Source organism: Fukomys damarensis, unplaced genomic scaffold, assembly GCF_012274545.1.
Source record: "Fukomys damarensis isolate Sample0158 unplaced genomic scaffold, DMR_v1.0_HiC HiC_scaffold_25, whole genome shotgun sequence".
Lineage (NCBI taxonomy): Eukaryota > Metazoa > Chordata > Mammalia > Rodentia > Bathyergidae > Fukomys > Fukomys damarensis.
In genome coordinates this window covers 7097057-7115192 of record NW_022900937.1, presented here as the reverse complement: position 1 = coordinate 7115192, position 18136 = coordinate 7097057, and the positions used below count along the sequence as shown (strand labels likewise).

At 38.9% G+C, this 18136-nt stretch overlaps 1 protein-coding gene across 2 annotated transcripts in view; it reads right to left on the bottom strand.

Annotated features, from left to right (window-relative positions):
- Slc9b1 (solute carrier family 9 member B1) overlaps positions 1-18136 on the bottom strand; it is a 53899-nt gene extending 35763 nt beyond the window's left edge. The window contains exon 1 of one of the 2 annotated variants that reach the window (XM_010641575.1): positions 18076-18136. Coding sequence is in view for 1 of the 2 variants with exons in the window: in XM_010641574.1 (XP_010639876.1) it covers positions 10528-10550 (23 nt within the window). In the remaining variant the exon portion in view is untranslated. Of the gene's footprint in view, positions 1-10527; positions 10601-18075 lie in introns of those variants that run through there. The other variant, XM_010641574.1, reaches the window with a different exon arrangement.

Genomic DNA, 18136 nt, shown 5'->3' with positions numbered 1-18136 from the left:
TTTTTTTTTTGTTTTTTTTTTTTTTTTTTGGTACCAGGAACCAAACTCGGGACCTCGTGCTTGTGAGGCAGGTGTCGGCACCATTGAGCTAAATCTCTGGGTCCCTTGCTCATTTTCTTCAAAACACTTACCTCAATTTGAAACTTTGTATTCATTAGGGTGATTGTTGAGTGCATCTGTAGACTCTACCATGGTATCTTAGACTTCATTAAGCTTCTGTTCAAATTATTTTCCAAATTTTTTTCTTTTTTTTAGAGTGAACAAGTTCTATTTTCAGTCATCAAGTCCATGCATTCTTTCCTTGTTTCTTTTTCATTCTGTCACTGAGCCTATCCAGGGAAATTTTTATTGCAGATATACTTTTAGTTTGCAAATCTTGTGTCTTGTCTTCTTTTACTGTCTCTCTCTTTTTTGTACTGGGGATTGAACCTATGGCCTTTTGCATCTAGCTATATCACAACACTCTGAACCCTTTGGGACACAGGGCCTTGGTAAGTTGCTAAATTGCCCAGGTTGGGCTTCAGCTTGCAATCCTCCTGCAGCAGTTTTGCAAAGTGCTTGGATTATAGGCATATGCCAGTATGCCTGGCTTACTTGTTCTTTTCTTATTTTTCATTTTATTGATACAACTTAGATTGAGATAATGATCACATTTTTCATAGGGAATTCGTACCTTTACATGATGTATCTTGATTCCTTTTTCCCCCTTCCCTTTCCCTCTCTTCAATCCCTCTTCCCATTATTTACAAAAGCCATTTCTATTTTTTTTATTAATTATTTCCTTTCCTTCCTTTTCCCGTCTTCCCTCTTTAGTTCCCCCTTCCTACTGAATGATTTTTTAAATTTCACATTGTGTATTATACATTTTGGTCCCTATTTACATTTTTAGTTTCTTATACTAGAGAGACAATGTGATATTTACAAGTGTGTCTGATATATTTCACTCGAGTATACCCCTTCAAGGTGCATCCATTTAGCTATAAATGTCTCAAGCTGATCCTTCTTTATGGCCGAGTAGTATTCCATTGTATAGAAAAAACCATATCTTCTTTATCCATTCATCAATTGGTGGGCATTTGGGTTGTTTCCAAGATTTAGCTATTACAAACTGTGTTGCTATAAACTTAAGTATACATACATAGCTGTGGTATGATGCTTTTAATTCTTTTGGGAAGATACCTAGGAAAGGTACAGCTGGGTCAAAAGGGACCGCTAATTCTAGTTGGGTTTTTTTTTAGGAATCTTACACTGATATCCACAGTGGTTGCACTAGTCTGCACTCCTACCTACAGTGATGAAGGGTTCCTTTCTCCAAACAGCCAGCATTTGTTTTTGGTTGATTTCTTGATAATAGCTGTTCTTTCTGGAGTGAGATGGTATCTCAGCAATGTTTTAATTACATCTCTCAGATGACCAGTGATGTTGAACATTGTTTCATGTTTGTTATTTCTACTTCTTCATCTGAGGAATGTCTTTTTCACTTCAGATGCCCACTTTTGAATTGGGTCTTTAAAAATTTTTTTTGAGACAGGGTCTCGCTTTGTAGTTAAGCTAGCCTTAGCTCACTAGGTAGCCCAGGCTGGCCTTGAACTCATGGGGATCTTCCTGCCTCAGCCTCCTGATTGCTGAGATTAGAGGTGTGCACCACCAACCCAACTGGGTCTTTAAATTTGAGTGGTATGATTTTTTCCAATTCTTTGTATGTTCTAGATATTAGCCTGCTGTCTGAGGGACTACTGACTAGAGTTTCTTCCCACTCTATGGGTTGATTTTTCACTGATTTTTTTTTTGCAGTGCAAAAGTTTTTTTTTCTTTTTTTGGTACTGGGGATCAAATTCAGGACCCTGTGCTTGTGAAGCAGGCAGTGGCACCACTGAGCTAAATCCCTGGCCCACAAAAGCTTTTTAATAGGGTGAGATCCCAGTTGTTGAATCTTTGTCTTACCTCCCATGCAGTCTGGGTTTTATTCATGAAGTCTTTGCCTACCCCTATATGTCCTCAAGAGTTCTCCCCAGTCTCTCTTCCAGGAGTGTTTCTATTTTAATATTTAAATCTTTGATCCATTTTTATTTTAGTTTAGTGAATGATGAGAGATATGGGTTTAGTTTTAGACTTTGATATGTAGAAAGCTAGTTTTTCCAGCACTACTTTTCAGAGAGGCTATTCTTTTTACAGTGGATGTGTTTGGCCCCTTTGTCAAAGACAAAGTGGCTGAGAGTGTTTGGGGTTGTTTCTGTATTTTCTAGTCTGTTCCACTGATCTTCAGGTCTGGGTTTTTTGTTGTTGTTGTTGTTGTTTTTTTTTTCCCCCCCCTACCATGGTAGCACTGTACTATAATTTCAACTCAGGGCTTGTGACGCCCTCTACTTTGCCTTTGTTGCCTAGAATTGTCTTTGCTATTCTAGGTCTTTTCTGGTTTCAAGTGAATTTTAGAATTGTTTTCTCTAATTCTGTGAGATATGCTGATGGAATTTTGATCACGACTGCTTTAAATCTGCATAATAATTTTGGGAGTATGGCCATTTTCACTACATTGGTTCTTCCTTACCCAAAAGCAAGGGATATCTTTCCATTTTCTAATATCCTCTTTGATCTCCTTTTTCAGAGTACTGTAGTTTTCAAGATAGAGTTTCTTCATTACAATGATTCCTACTTAATTTTTTCAATGTTATTGTGAAAGATGTTTCCTTTAATTTCTGTTTGTGTAGAGGAAGGCTATATTTTTTTTTGAGACAGGGTTTCACTATTAGTTGAGACTGACCTGGGCTGGTCTCAAACTCACAGTGATCCTTCTGCCTCAACCTCCCGAGGGCTGGGATTACAGGTGTGCACCACCACAACTGGCTAAGACTATTGAGTTTTGAGTGTTGACTTTATATCCAGCTTTGCTACTGAATTTGGTTATTAAATCCACAAATCTTTTGGTGGAGTTTTTGGGGTCTTCTATGTAGAGTATCATGTCATCTGCAAATATTGATAGTTTAACTTCTCCCTTTCCTATTCTTATTTCTTTTCTAGTTGCTCTGGTTAATGTTTCCAGAACAATGTTGAGTAAGAGTGGCCACAGTGGAATCCTTGTCTTGTCCCTGATTTTACAGTGAAAGCTTTCAGTTTTTTTTTTTCCCATTTAGTATGATGTTGGCTACTGGTTTGTCATAGATGCCTTTCATCAGATTGAGGTAAGGACCATCTATTTCAATTTTCTATAGGGTTTTAATCATGAATGGGTATCACTTCTCAGCCTTTTGGCTAAAATCAAGTGTAATCATGAATGAGTGTTGGGACTTTGTCAAATGCTTTTTCTACATAAATTGAGATGATCATGTGATTTTTGTCTTTGGCTCTGCTGATATGGCATATTACATTTGTTGATTTGCATATGTTGAACTACCCCCTGAATATCTGGGATGAATTGTACTTGATTATGGTGCGTAATCTTCTTGAGATTTGCTGCATTCTGTTTGCCAGTATCTTACTGAGGATTTTTGCATCTATGTTCTTTCTATAGGGAGACTGTAGTTCTCTTCTTTGATTGGGTCCTTCTCCATTTTTAGTATCAGGGTAATACTTGCTTCCAGGAATTAAAGAGTTTGAGGAGAACTGGCAGTAGATCTTCTGTAAGTTTTTTGTAGAATGCAGCAGTGAAACTATCAAGATCTCGACTTTTCTTTGTTGGTAAGTTTTTAATTATATTTTCAATTTCAATGGCTGATACTGGGTTAATTAGAATTTTAGTATCTTGTTTCACCTTTGGTAATTCATATGTATGTAGAAATCTGTTCATTTCTATGTTTTCCATCTTATTAGAGTAGAAGTTTTCATAGTAGGTATTGATATTTTTTTGGATTTCCACAGCATCTGTTGTGATTTCACCCTTTTCATTCCTTAATGCATTAATTTGGGTCTTTTCTTTCCTTTTTTTGATAAAGTTGGATAAGGGTTTATCAATTTTATTTAATCTTTTAGAGAACCAACCCTTGGATTTATTGATTCTTTGTATTGTTTTTAGTCTCAATTGCATTAATTTCTCCTCTTGTCCTTATAATTTTTCTCCCTCATACAACCTTTAGGCTTGACTTGTTCTTTTTCTAGAAGACTGAATTTCAACATTAGATTATTTATTTGAGCTCATTCTGTTTTCCTGATGTGAGAATTCACTGCTATAAATTTCCCTATTGGGACTGCTTTCATTGCATCCCATAAGTTGCAGTATGTTGTATCAGTATTGTCATTTAATTGTAGACACTGTTTAATTTCTAATTTCATCTGCAATCCACTGGTTATTAAAGGGGTATTATTTAATAATTTCCATATGTTTATGGGGTTTTTGTAGTTTCCTTGCCATTGATTTCCAGTTTCATTGCACTATAGTCAGATAATATGCAAGGGATGATTTCAAGTCCTTTGCATTAACGTATGCACATTCTATGGGCTTGTATTGGTCTATTTTGGAGAATGTCCCATGTGCAGCTGAGAATGTGTATTCTGAAGTTTTGGGGTGGAATACTCTGTAGACATCTGCTTAGTTCATTTGTTCACAGGTTTGGTTCAGTTCTGATAGTTGTTAATTTTTTGTCTGGTTGATCTATTTGTGATAGTGGGGTATTCTGTGTTAACACTAATTAGATTCTTCATGTCCATTAATATATGTTTTACATAGCTGGGTGCACCTATATTTGATGCACATATATTTATAATTGTTACCTCCTCTTCTTGAAGTGTTCCTTTAATAAGTATGTAGTGACCTTCTTGTTCTCTTGACCAGTCTTGGCTTGAAGTTCACAATGAGGGCAAACAGCATGGCTACCCCTGCTTTCTTTTTGGTTCCTGTCACATGAAACATTATTTTCCACCCTTTGACTTCCAGTCTATGAATTTTTGAGTTGTGTGTTTCCTGTATGCAGCATATATTGGACCTCATTTCTTAAACCATTCTGCCAGTCTTGATCGGTAAATTGAGACCATTTACATTGATTGTTATAGCTGATATGTATTGGGTTATCCTTGTCATACAGTTTTCCTGTTTAATTACTTGCCCTGCCAGGTGGCTTCCTTCTATTGGTGTTCTTGAAGTTGTGCTTTTCATTACTGCTGTGTAAAATGCCCTTCAGAATCCTTTGTAGAGCTGGTCTGTTGGTTATGATTTTCTTCAGTTGTTTTTGTTATGGAGGTATTTTATTTCTCTGTCAATAATGAAAGACAGTTTTGCGAGGTACATCCATCTGGGTTGGAGGTTGTTTTCTTTTAGGGCTCAAAATACTTCACTCTAGGCTCTCCTTGCCTTAAGAGTATGTGTTGAGAAATCCTTTGTGATTCTGATGGGCTTTCCTTTATATGTGATTCATTTCTCCAGCAGCTCTTAATACTCTGTTTTTGTGCTGAATTTCTGGAATCTTGATTATTATGTGCCTTGATGTGGATTTATTTTGGTCATGGTTATTTGGAGTTCTATGTACCTCACTTATTTGTATGTCAATTTTTTTTCAAGTTTGAGAAGTGTGCTGCCATTACTTCTTGAAACAGCTTTTCCATAGCATATGTGCTATCACCAAGAGTCTCACTGACTCCAATCAATCATGTATTATTTCTCTGCATCATCTTGCAATTGTTGGATTTTTAATGATTTTTGCTGTATTTCAAGAAATTTTTCTTTTCGTGTTAACTACAATTGTCTTCTAGCTCTGAAATTCTATCATTTTGGTTCAAATGATTATGAATACTTTCTATGGAGTTTTAACCTTCTGGTTATGTTTCAATCTGTTTTATGGACTCCATTTCTTTCATATATGGGCATTCATGGTTTCCATCATTTTGCTAAGCTTTATTTTTAAAAAATCTGTACCTACTCTAGCTCCATTGGGCATGTCTTTCATTTTAACTGCCATTTCTTTTTTTACCTGGAAGATTATTTTCTCTATTGCCTTACTTGTTTTTTCACCTCTGCAGTAATCAATTCAGAAAAAATCCAGTGAGTAGATTCCATTTTTCTCTATCTCACCGTCCCCTGGACTTAGCCTTGGTGGGCTGGCTGTCTAGGGTTACATTTTGCTTCTGAGTCTTTTGTCATTTTCTCATTTTTTGTTTTATTTTGTTTTCTGAGTTGTTGCTTGTAAGTTTCTTATGGTATTTAGTTTATCAAGCTTTATCACTTATATCAAGGTTTCCCAAGGAAATGTCTATTCCTCAGAGATGTCTTCTCAGTATAGGTGGTTCTTGGTTTTTGTGTCTATCCCAAGATTCGACCTTCCCAATATGTTAAGGATTCAAGTTTGCTATCTATTTAACTCAGCACCTATTCCTTTGGTACTGGACTATGGTAATGGTTGTGACTCCAGATAATCACAATGTTGTCATATAAGGGGAGAACTATTGGTTACAATAGGTATGACATCCTGGCTAAAGTAATACAGTTAGCACTAAAAATAACATCCAGTACAGCCTAGTAACTGTCAAACTGTGGTATCTGTTAGTTTGGTACCTTTAACCATATAAGCAAACTGTACCTTTTTATAACAAAATCCAACAGAAATCAGGCACTTGTTTGTAGTGAGTTTCCTCTTAGTAGAGTGATTATACCCCATAGTGGGGCAATTTAAGAACAACAGGAGACAATACAGAGAGATAAGTGAAAAGTAGTATAGTAGAAGCAAGACTGGACTGTACAAGATAAACACCCAGGCTTCAGGAGACTGGAGAAAAGAGCAGGAACAAAAGAGTGGAGGAGAAAAACAGAAAAATACTAAGGCAAGCCAGAAAGACAGGAGACATTGTTCACTCACATAAAAATAGAAATCAAGAGATTGGGGGGGTGGATAGAACAGAACAAAAATTAAAGTAGAAACCTAAACCACACATTCACACACATGCAAAACAAATAAAACCCCCCAAAAACAGATAATGGAAACCAAATCCAGCAGTCAAAAACAAGGAAAATAAAAAAATTCCATGGTCAGCTCCCACACGGTTCCCCACTGAGGCTGTTTCCATGCTATCTTAGCTGTTCTGGCACCCTCCAGTGGAGCCAGCCTGAGGCTGCTTCCAGGTCCCTGTACTTTGTGTTCCTTGCAGACCCTGCTGCTTCCTCAGTTTCACTCCACTGACAGCTTTAGTTCTGGGGTTGTATGGGGGCCGGAGGGGCTTTGTTCCAGCTGGCTAAGGTTGCTCGTCTGCCACCTTGTCAAGGTAGGTAGGGAGTGTTGGCTAAAGTGTTTGTCCCTCCTGCACTGCTGATCACAGAGCAGGGAGGTGCCTCTAGTCCTTAGTGGCTAGCACTATTCTGTATCTTCCCTTTCATTACCACTGTGCTTATCTTTACCACTGGAACATAGTTTTAAGAGTTACTTTAAGTCTTTGATAATTCCAATGTGCATATCACCATGAGTTTTCATTTGTCGAATTTCTTTGCCCCAAGACAATCCTCTGGCTCTTTATGTCTAACAGCTTTAGAGTATAATACAGACATTTGTCATCTAGACTCTAAGGTTCTTTGAAAATTCTCTGAAGAATATTAATTTTTTGTTTGTTTTAGCAATCAAACTGGTTAGATGAAGATCATAAGCTCTCTTATCTTCTGGCATTGGCTCCAATCTCAGTTGTTTTTCTCAGCTTTTGCTCTGCTGCTTTGGGTTTATCTCATGTATGCAACGCTTGAGGTGCCCATGACCCTGGGCTGGGATTGCACAAGAATTGAGGAGCCCCTCTTCAATCTTTTATCTTAATGGCACCTCTACCCCATCACTAGCTCTTAGGACCTCCTTTCCTGATTCCTCTGGCCATAAGATGAGGGTTTTTTCCTGAGTTTTAAGCACTTCTAATGTACAAACAGGGCCTGCCCTTGAGGAAAATCTGTAAGAGTTAAAAACAGACAACAAAACTCTCTACTAACAAACAGGGCTTCCTCACATTCTTTTTGGCCCATTTTCCAGGTCTTTAGGCCACACAAGTAGATTCTGTGCTGTAGTTTCAGTCTCCCGTGCTACCCTAACACACTGACATATTTGAGGCCTATCTTAGGTCAAAAACTGTAAAACCAACAAAATCTACATGTGTAATTTGTCTTTCAAAGTCTGCCTGATGTACTTATTTTTTAGAGTCCTCAGGTACTTGTTTTTGGTATTTTATTCAGAATTTTTGGTTGTAAACAGCAGACAAGCTAGGCCGTGGTGGGTCTGTTCCATCTCAGATGGACCTGGGAGCCTTTGGACTTCGTGGAAGGAGGGACTATATCTAGCTTTACTCCTGATTGACATACTGCCTGGCACATAGTGGCACTCTAAATATTTGTGGAGTAAGCACTGAATGGAGTTTAAAATGTCAGACACACAAAATAAAAAGTAATTTCTACATAATTAACAAGAAAGCCAGAGTAAGCCATCCTCGAATGGATTCACTTCCCCATGCTTTGCTGACAAGGCACTCAATAGGCTTGTGCACCATTGGTTCAAGTGGGCCAAGGTACAGCTCATGGCAGTAGCAGACCTTAAGTGTCATTCACATGATGCTGGTGAGGCAGTTAAGGAGCATGTGAGACTAAGAAAGTCACAGGCCTTACGAAGATTTCAAAGGACAGGCTGCGAGGTCAGGCATTGTATGACAGGGTTGGAGTCCTTGTAAACAGTCTTCAGCAGAGCATACACAGTGAACTTGTGAGGGTGAAGCTGAAGTTGCAGCGGAGACACTCAGACCATGAGACCCCTACTGAGGGAAGCTCAGAAAAGAAGCAGTAAGCCCAGAAGAGTGGTCATGAATGGACCTGGACAATGGACAAAGGGACTAAGATTTCATGTTTGTCCTACTGGTTTTGGTCTTGCTTTAGTTTTTTTTTTTTTGTCGGGGGTGGGGTACCTGGGATCAAACTAAGGACTTTGTGCTTACAAGGCAGGTGCGGTGCCACTAAGCTAAATCCCTAGCCCCAGTCTTGCTTTAGTCTAAACCTTCATTTCTCTACCCTTATTAGTCTTGCCTTTTGGAATATGAACGTGGACTCTGTGCTTGTCCCACTACCATATATTGGAAGCATGAAACTTTTTTATTTGTACTGGTGTTCAGAGCTGAGTTTGCCTTAAGTCTTGGGGGGAGACTTTGGACTTGGACTTTTTGGCAACTGTGGAAGAGCTAAGACTTTGGAGTTTCTCAGAGGTATACTAAGTGAATGCATTTTTCTTGGTGAGATAGACATAAGCTTTTGGGAACCAGGGTGGATACTATAGTTTGGATCTGGAATGCCCCCCAGAGGCCACATGTTAAATAAGGGCTTAGTCCCAGGAAGTAGCACTACTGGAAGAGGGTGGAATCTGTAAGAATGTGGCCCAGCAGTAGCTCGTGGGTCACTGGTCAAAGGAGACTAGGAGGCTAGTCAGTCCTCCAGGTGAGGGTTCCCCATTGTGTGCTTCCCAGTATGACACACTGCCCTGCCACAGGTCTACAAGCAGCACATTAAATGACCAGCAACTGACAAAACCGAGCTAGAATGAACCTTTCTGCTTTATGACAGGAAAGGAGAAAGGAAAAGAGAAGGAAGGGGAGACTGGGTTGGGGGAGAAAGAGAGGGAAGAAGGAAAGAGGGAGGGAAGGAGAGAGGGGAAGAGAAGAGAATGAGTACGCCAAACCAAGAACAGGTTTTTCAAATGAATTAAGAAAAAAGGAAACAAATTATAAAGTAAGATCCTTAAAAATTACTTATCTGCAAAAGCAGATAAATAAGCAACAGAGGAATTTAAAAATAAAGGTTTGCCTTTATAGTGAGAACAAAAACCTAAAGAGTAGAAAGTTTAAAGAACTAGCACACTGGTTAGAACATATTTTAAATATAATTTTAGATGGAAGGAGCTGAGGGGAAAAACCAAATATCTGAGTGAGGTAAGGATCAAAAGCAGGGTAGGTAGAGTACGTCAGGTCTTACCTCTCTCTCCACTGTCCAGGTATTTTATATCTTATCTTATTTTATATTTTGGCGGGTGCCAGAAATTGAACTCAGAACCTTTCTTTCACTTGCCAGGCAGGCACAGTGCCATTGAGCTACATCCCCAACCCCTCAGGTCCTTCTTTTTAAATACTATACCTGTCCCCTTTCTTCTTAACTTTAGGTATCGCATCATCTCTATGTTTTCTTAGAATTCTCTTTTTCTCTGGACATCTCTTTCATTTATTTGACCAATTTTCAAAATTAATATTACCTTGATATAAATTTTGTATTAGCTGGGTGTGGCGGTACATATCTGTAACCCTAGTACCCAGGAGTTTGAGGCAACCCTGCGCTACACAGTGAGTTCAAGGCCAGCCTGAACTACAATGCAAGAATATCTCACTAAAAAATTGTGATTTGGGCACCATGCCTGCCTCGGAAGCGCAAGGTCCTAAGTTTGATCCCTGGTACAAAAAAATTGTAATTTAAAGTGTAGCTAAATTACAGAGTTTATTCATTTTATCTTTTAATAACTGTTTTTTAAATAGTCAATATTTTCACAGAACATCTTGCTAACATATCTAAGCAACTGTTTAAAAATTTTGATGTAAACAAAAGCCTACCTGTATATTTTAGAAGTATTCATGGTGATCCAGGTAACCTGTCTTTGGTTACAGAGACTGCATATTGTTAGAACCTCCCATTAGATGTATGGCTAGCTGGTATAAAGGAAAGAATGAGGGCTCTGAAATCAGCTGTATGATCTTGGATAAATTACAATCTCTTGTCATCTGTTAATGGGTATAGAACTATCTACTTTTGTTAGTTCATGCTGACACCTAGGGAAAGCAGAATCAAATTAAAAAACAGACAACTAAATGTAAGTTTACTGGTTAAGCTATCTAGAAACCATGGAATGCTCTCTGTATACCACAAAAATAAGTCTTCATAATGGTTTATCTTCTAGGACCTTACATTTATTATCACGTCTTTTTTTTATTTGTTGCTATCTTTATTTCAGTAAGTTTCTCAAGGTCCTTTTTGAGATGAGGCAGTACAGAATACAATCACACATCTATATACATCTATATATATCTATTTGGTAAAAAGTAATATATATAGTGAAAAAATATATATCTATATATCTATATCTCTATATCTAGAGATATAGATATATAGAGATATATACATATATGGGAAAAAAGTGAAGTGTTGGTGAAAGTTCTAGCAAAAGCTTCGGTTTGCCAAATTTTTACAAGTATGTGCTGCCATCACTGCACTGCTGGGCTTTTCTTTTAAAGTAGTGGTAAATTTTGATTGATTTTTTTTTCACCTTGTTTTATTAGAATATGTTTGATTATACATACTAACAAAGGACACTATGTAGTGTTGTGAAAAGAACTGGACAATGTAAACTCTCCATTTTTAACATTTTCAACATAGTATAGAGCAAATTTCTTGTCACTTCTCTTTGCACCTCAATTCTAAACCTATAAAATGGTTATGGAGGGAGAATTTAGACAAACCAAGGATTTTTACCAGCTTTAAGTTTGTGATTTATACTCTCTGACAGATCAACTGAAAGACAGAGTGGCAGAATACCAATACATGCTGCGTGGGATCTTCACTTTTTAAATAAATACCACATATAAAGTATTTTCCTGGGTCTTCAGATATAACACCATGAGTTTATCTGAGTATTCATATGTGAAACTATGAAGTTATTCTTTCCGAACAATGTCGTACAACAGTGTCATTGGGTAAACCATAGGTCATTTGGCCAAAGTTTATGGCAAACTCTTTCTTGGTTTTCTAAATATAGATGATTCATTTTGTGCTTTAGCTAAATACTTTAAGATAGTTCCTTATCTCTCCCCTGTATATATTTAAGAAAACAAATTAAATTTTATAGTGGCATTAATACTTAGAAACTAAGAATGGAAATTTCCCTAGAGTCATAGTGCATACAGAGTTCAATACCAATTATAAGTGAGACTTCCCTGCTTTTGTTTTCTTCTATTTGGTTGGCACACCTTCACTGAAATCTCTTTGTAAATCATGCCCATTGGTTTAGTTATTCTAAATAAAGCTTTCTGGACACCACAACACAAAACTGGATGCCATTTTTAGTTTTTCAATTCTCATACTTCATTTTGTCCTTATTCTGTCTTTTTTCTAACTCTCTGGTTATCTTTTTTTGGTCCCCTTTACTAGGTTCTTCCCTCTATTTCTTAAATATTGGGGTTCCTAAGAATTATTCCCTGTTCTTTTCTCATTCTATACACATGTCTAGAAAATATTTCACTCCTATGGCTTTGATTATGAGTAATATGCTGATGAGTTTGCCTAGAGACATTCTTTTGAGATTCTAACTAGTATATCTATCTACTTATTGAATATATCTACTTGTCTTACAAGCATATTAACTTTCATCTCTTTGAACCTCAATTCCAAACCTATATAACAGTTTAGAGAGTGAGGGTTATAGACAATCCATGGACACACATACAAATGAAATCAACATCTTTTCCTGCTGAATCTATTCCTTTTTTTCCTTACTTAGAAAAAGAAACCACTATCTACCTAGTTGCTCAAATTACAAATCCTCTCCCCTCTTCTTTCCCTACCAATATTCACCAAATTACTAAATCATTATGTTGTCTACTTCTCTCCAGGCAAATTACCACTACTCTAGACCAGACCATAGCATCTTTTTTTCTTAAATATTATAATGGACTTCCAACTTTTTTCCCAACCTCTACTACTGTTTCTACTTAATGTAATTTCCGCAATGCAGAACAATTTCCTAAACTTCATGATCAAGACAACTCTCTGCTTAATAGTTTTCAATGGTTACCCATGGAAGAAAAATATCAAACTCCTTAAATTACCATATATGACCCTTGTATTTGTCTCCTCATTCTTTGAAGTCTAAACTTTAGCCATATTAAATTTTTCTTCAAATTTGCCACATCTCAAATCTCAAAACTGCATACACCCAGAGCCCACCCTTGCTCATGTTCCCACCCCAAACCCATAGCTGTATGTATTCTTGTTATACTTCCCCTTGTGTTGTCAAAGACCACATTCCTAAAGTATATGTACTCTCTACTATGGATTAGAGCTAAAATGTCCCCGAAAAGTCTCAAATGTTCAGAGGTGGGGCTTTTGGAAGGTGACTGGATCACAAGGGTGCTATATCAGTGGAGTAATGCATTGATGATTTCAGAGCTCAGTGGGCTTACTGGGAGGTGGAGCCTCACTGAATGAGACAGGTCACTGGGGTGTGGCTTTGAAGAGTATATGTTGTCCCTTGCCCCTTTTCCCCCTCTATTTCTGCCCCATGCTCATAGTGGCCACGAGATAAGTGACTGTGCTTCACCATGCCTTTCTGCCATGATGTTCTGCCTTGCCACAGGCCCAGCAATGGAACCAGCCAACAATGACTTAATGTGAAAGTCTGGATCCAGAATGTTCCCCGAAAGTCTCATATGATGAGAGGTTAGGTTTTTGGAAGATGAGTGGATTATTGGAGGTGTTATACTCTATTGATGAGTTCAGAGTTAAATTTACTGTCAGAAGATGGGGACTGGTCGGAAGAGGCAGGTCACTGGGAGTGTGACCTGAAAGGGTTTATCTCCCTCCTTGGCCCCTCTTCTTCTCTGCTTCCTTACCACCATGACAAGAGCTACGCTGCCATGCTGTTTCTGCCTTGAAGCCAGCCTACCACAGAATGAAACTATGAACCAAAATAAACCTGCTCCCCTTTAAGTTGTGGGTGTTGGGTATTGTGTTTCAGTGATAAGGAAAATGACTAAGACAGATTTTGGTATGGAGTTGTTGCTGTGACTGCATCTGACCATGTCATTTAGAAGCCTTTGGAACTGGCTACTGGGAAGATTTATGAAAGGTTTAGTAATGCTGGTTAGAGAAGTCCTAAGCTTGGGAGATTCTGGTCAAAGGTTGGAAGGTAAGAATGCTAGGAAAGACAAGGCTTAGTAGTTTTCAGTTGGGAACAAGGATTCTATTGGTAGTTGGTTGGAAGGCCATGTGTGTTATGCTCTGCAAAATATTTGTCTACATTTTGCTCACAACCTGAGACTTCAAGAGAGACAGATTAAGGGCAGCAGACTAATTAATTTGGTAGAGAAAATTTCAAAGTAATATAATGTTCAGGGTGTGGCATGGATACTGCTGTCTTTAGTCAAATGTACAAATGGCAAAACTAAATGATTTGAAAAATCTGAAAAGTTAATTTTTGCCAGAAAGAAAAAGCCTATGAAATTGGAGCAAAAAGATTATGGTCTGAAGAGATGAGTATTAAAAAAAGACAAGTACTTTGCATCAGGAAAATAGAAAAGATGGCTTGAGGGTATCTCAGAAATCAGCAAGACCCCATCTTACCCATAACAAAGGTTGTAAAAACTGAGAAACTGTCACCTAAGAAGGAACCCCTGAGCTCTCTGTTTGAGAAGGACTGCCTAGGGAATTGGTTTACTGGAATGTTTCACAGTGATCAGCCATCCAGGTACTCAGAGGTCTCTGCAGCAATGATTCAAGGGGGCCTCATCCCACATGGTGCTCATTTTACAGGCAGGCAGAATGTAAGAGTTATAGAGTCATAGAGGCTTTTACCCAGATTTCAGAAGGCCTGGGAGGCCAGCTAGTGTGCCCATGATGGGGCAAATTGTAAAGCTGTGAGAGTAATGCCAAAAGCACAGTGAAGACCCCAGGAAATTAGAGATGCTAGGAACATGGAACATGTGTTAAGGAATGCTGTGGACAGTGAAGTGGGGCCACTCCACAAAATAGGCCATGGGAGCTGTAACAGTCAATACCAAAGGGGTGGAGCCACCAAATCCCTTTGGAGGCCATATATTGCCATAACTGCACTGGGTGTTGGACATGGAACAGCAGGTCATAATCTTTGCCTTGCTGGGTGTTGGTCTCATTCCTTTCTGTCCTTTTATTTTTCTTGTTTGGAATGGAAATGCTTATTCTAAGCCATTGTATATAGCAAGTATTTTAAGTTTCTTGCTTTTACAGGGCCCACAGCTAAGAGTTTGCCTTGTTCCTCAGAAGAGACTTTTGACTCAATTTTTTAGTATGTTGGAATTGTTCAGACTTTGGCAAAACCTAGAGATGAATTAATTTAGTTTGCATAGACAAACTATGCCAGAGGCAGAATGTTAAGGTTTAGATCTACAATGTTCCCCAAAAGGCTCATGTATTCAGAGCTGGAACTTTTGGAAAGTGGATTATGGCAGCATTAGATGAATCCACTGATGGTTATAGTTGACTATGGCCTTAGAAGGTCAGGACTGGTCAAAGTGGTAGGTCACAGAGGGATATGACCTGGATAGGCTTCTCTCTGTTACTAGTTCTCTATTCTCTCTTTCTTCTGGACACCATGATATGAAAGGCATTTCATCTGCCATTCCATTTCTGTCTTTGAGTTGGCTGACCCTGGACTGAAATAGTGAGCCAACATAAACCTTTCCTTCTTTCAGTTGTGAGTATCTGGTATTATGTCTCAGTGACAAGGAAAGTGACTAAGACACTTACTAAATAAACCAAAGATTTGTTCTGCCTCACTTCTGAAACTATAAGCCAAAATAACTTTTTCCTCCTCCTTTAAATTGTTTGTCAAAAGACAAGCAAAACAAAATTTAAAAAATGGATGGACACATTCTCTTACACCAAATTCATTTTACATAAATGCTCTATATTAGATCACTCATACTAGTTTTTAAAATATGCTTTAAGATCCTTGTCTTTAAGAACTCTTTCCTCACCTATTTCTCTACTACTTCCAATCATCAGCTTTCCATAGTAAAATATCGTGAGATGTCTGCAGTGCTATATTAGATTTCTTCTCATCACATCTTCATTGTACCTGTCAAGCCACACAACTACTATGTGTTGACAAAATCCAACATACCAATCTCTTTTTATTTTACTTGACCGCTCAGTACCATTCAATACCATCAACTATGCTTTGTTGTCTTGCTTTTTACATCACCACCCCATTTGGAGTTTATTCCTATTTCACTGGCTATTCCTCCCTCCTCTTTGCTTATTTTTTACCCCTCTAATAACTGGAATGTTCTCCATGAGCACACTTACTTTAGGTAGTTTTTTCCTATATACCAGTGACCCCAATTTTTAATCTCCTGTCTTTTGTTCTTTCTTTGCACAAAACTCAAGACTCAGAACTTCAAAAATTAAGGTAACCAAAATAAAACTCCTCTCTCTTTCTTCTACAATCTTTTCCATTTGGCAAATGGTTCAGCCACCTACTCATACTCAAGCAAAAACCTAGAAGCTAGGAGTGACTCTTCCTGTTTGTTCATCCCTATATTCAAAATACCAAAAATCTGCACACTTTGCCAGCAAAAATGTACCTCATACACACCTAACTCTTCGGCCACTTTATGTCAAACTTTTGTTATGGAATCTTGAATTTCTCTATTGTCTTTTGCCATGAATCTTGCTCCCTGCCCAAGATCCATTTGCTGCAAAACAACCTTTTAAACAGCAAAAGCAATCATGCCAGTCCTTTTCCCAAAGTTCACGAGTGGTTTCACAGCACACTTTAAAAAAAATCCCAAACTTATTCTAAGAGTAACTCTCCATAGCCTAAAGCCCTACGTGATTAGGCTTCTACTTATCTCTCCAAATTCATCTTGTACTACTTTCTCTATATTCCAACTATAGCAGAGTTTATGATGCTCTTCAAAAGAGTCAAGTTCTTTCCTACGTTAGGGCTTTTGCAATTAGACTTCCCTTTTCCTATAATCCTCTGAGCCTACTATTTCCATGACTAGCTTCTTTTATGTCCTCAAAGTTTCAGCAGAGAGGCAAAGCTCATCAGAGATGACTCGCCTAAAGCAACTCCTCCCCCAGTCTCTTAGTTAACAGTTTTCCACTTAGTCACTCATTTATCATTATGCAAAACTGCCTGTTCATATACTGTTTATGAGTTTATTTTCTATCTCCCCTAACACAAGAACAGAGATCTTACTAGTCTTTCCTGGCATTGTATTCACAATACCTAAAACAATACCTGGAAAAGTTGCGGAGTTTCTAAAAATTTTCCATCAATGCCTGTTCCAAAGCACATCACTCCACTTCTCTATCTGACCAATATCTGCAGAGTTACTACTGCCCAGACTTGGCTCTGGTACAGGGAATGCAGTGGTGGATAGGCTCAGCTCCTTTACAAGCGCATGCATTCATTCCACCCGTACGTATTTACTGAATGTATATTGTACTACGTTTCAGGTACAGTTCAGCTTTGGTGTTTAGTTTCTGTTGTAGTTTAGATCTGGGTATCCCCCCAGGGTCTCGTGTGTTATGAAGGTGATTGGATTGTGGGGGTGTTACATCCATCGGTAGATTAACCCATTGATAAATACATGCAGGCGCCCACAGCTAAATGTGCTGTTAGGAGGTGGGGCCTGGTTGGAAGAGGTTGGGGACATGACATGGTTTATCTATTCCCTTCTCTCTCTGCTTCCTGACTGTCTTAAGCTTAGTTGGCCTCGTCCAGGCCCTTCCTCCACGCTGTTTCTGCATTTGACTCTGCCAACCATGGACGAAACTCCTGGAACTGTGAGCCAAAATAACAATCTTCTCACATAAGCTGAGGGTGTTGGCTAGTTTGCCCCTGTGACCAAAAAGTGACTTAAGACAGTTTCCTTCCCAGTAAAATGAGGTTTTGCTAACATCTCATGAAGTGTGTGTCAGCCAACAAGACAAACACGAGCAAAAAAATGAGATGCGCTATAAAAATGGTACAGTACTTGCTCTTCCCACTGCACCTGCCCCTGTCTGGTGGTGGGCAGGAGCTCAGGACCGGAACATAGAGAAACAGCAGCGTACATTCTGTTCCTGAAGAAAGGGATATTCAGGAACGTCCCTTTCCCTGGTAGCGGCAGTGCTTTGGAGGAAGGAATTCCCAGGGCGACAGTCTGGCCACCCTTCTCCCACTCCCATCTCACCCTCAGCAATTCAGACTGCAGGTCGCGGCCTGTGACGCCAGCCCCTTCCACGGCCCTGCCTGCCCCTTGCCGTCCCTCTAGCCAGTGTGGGTGTGAGGCGCCAACACCCCCAGACCCCGCGCGTACACCGCGGCCTTCAGGGAGCGACGACCCGAGCCGCCTCCTCACCTGCACTTCCCAGAGGATGCACGCAGGAACCCAGGCACGAAGGCAGAAGGCAGAGGACGAG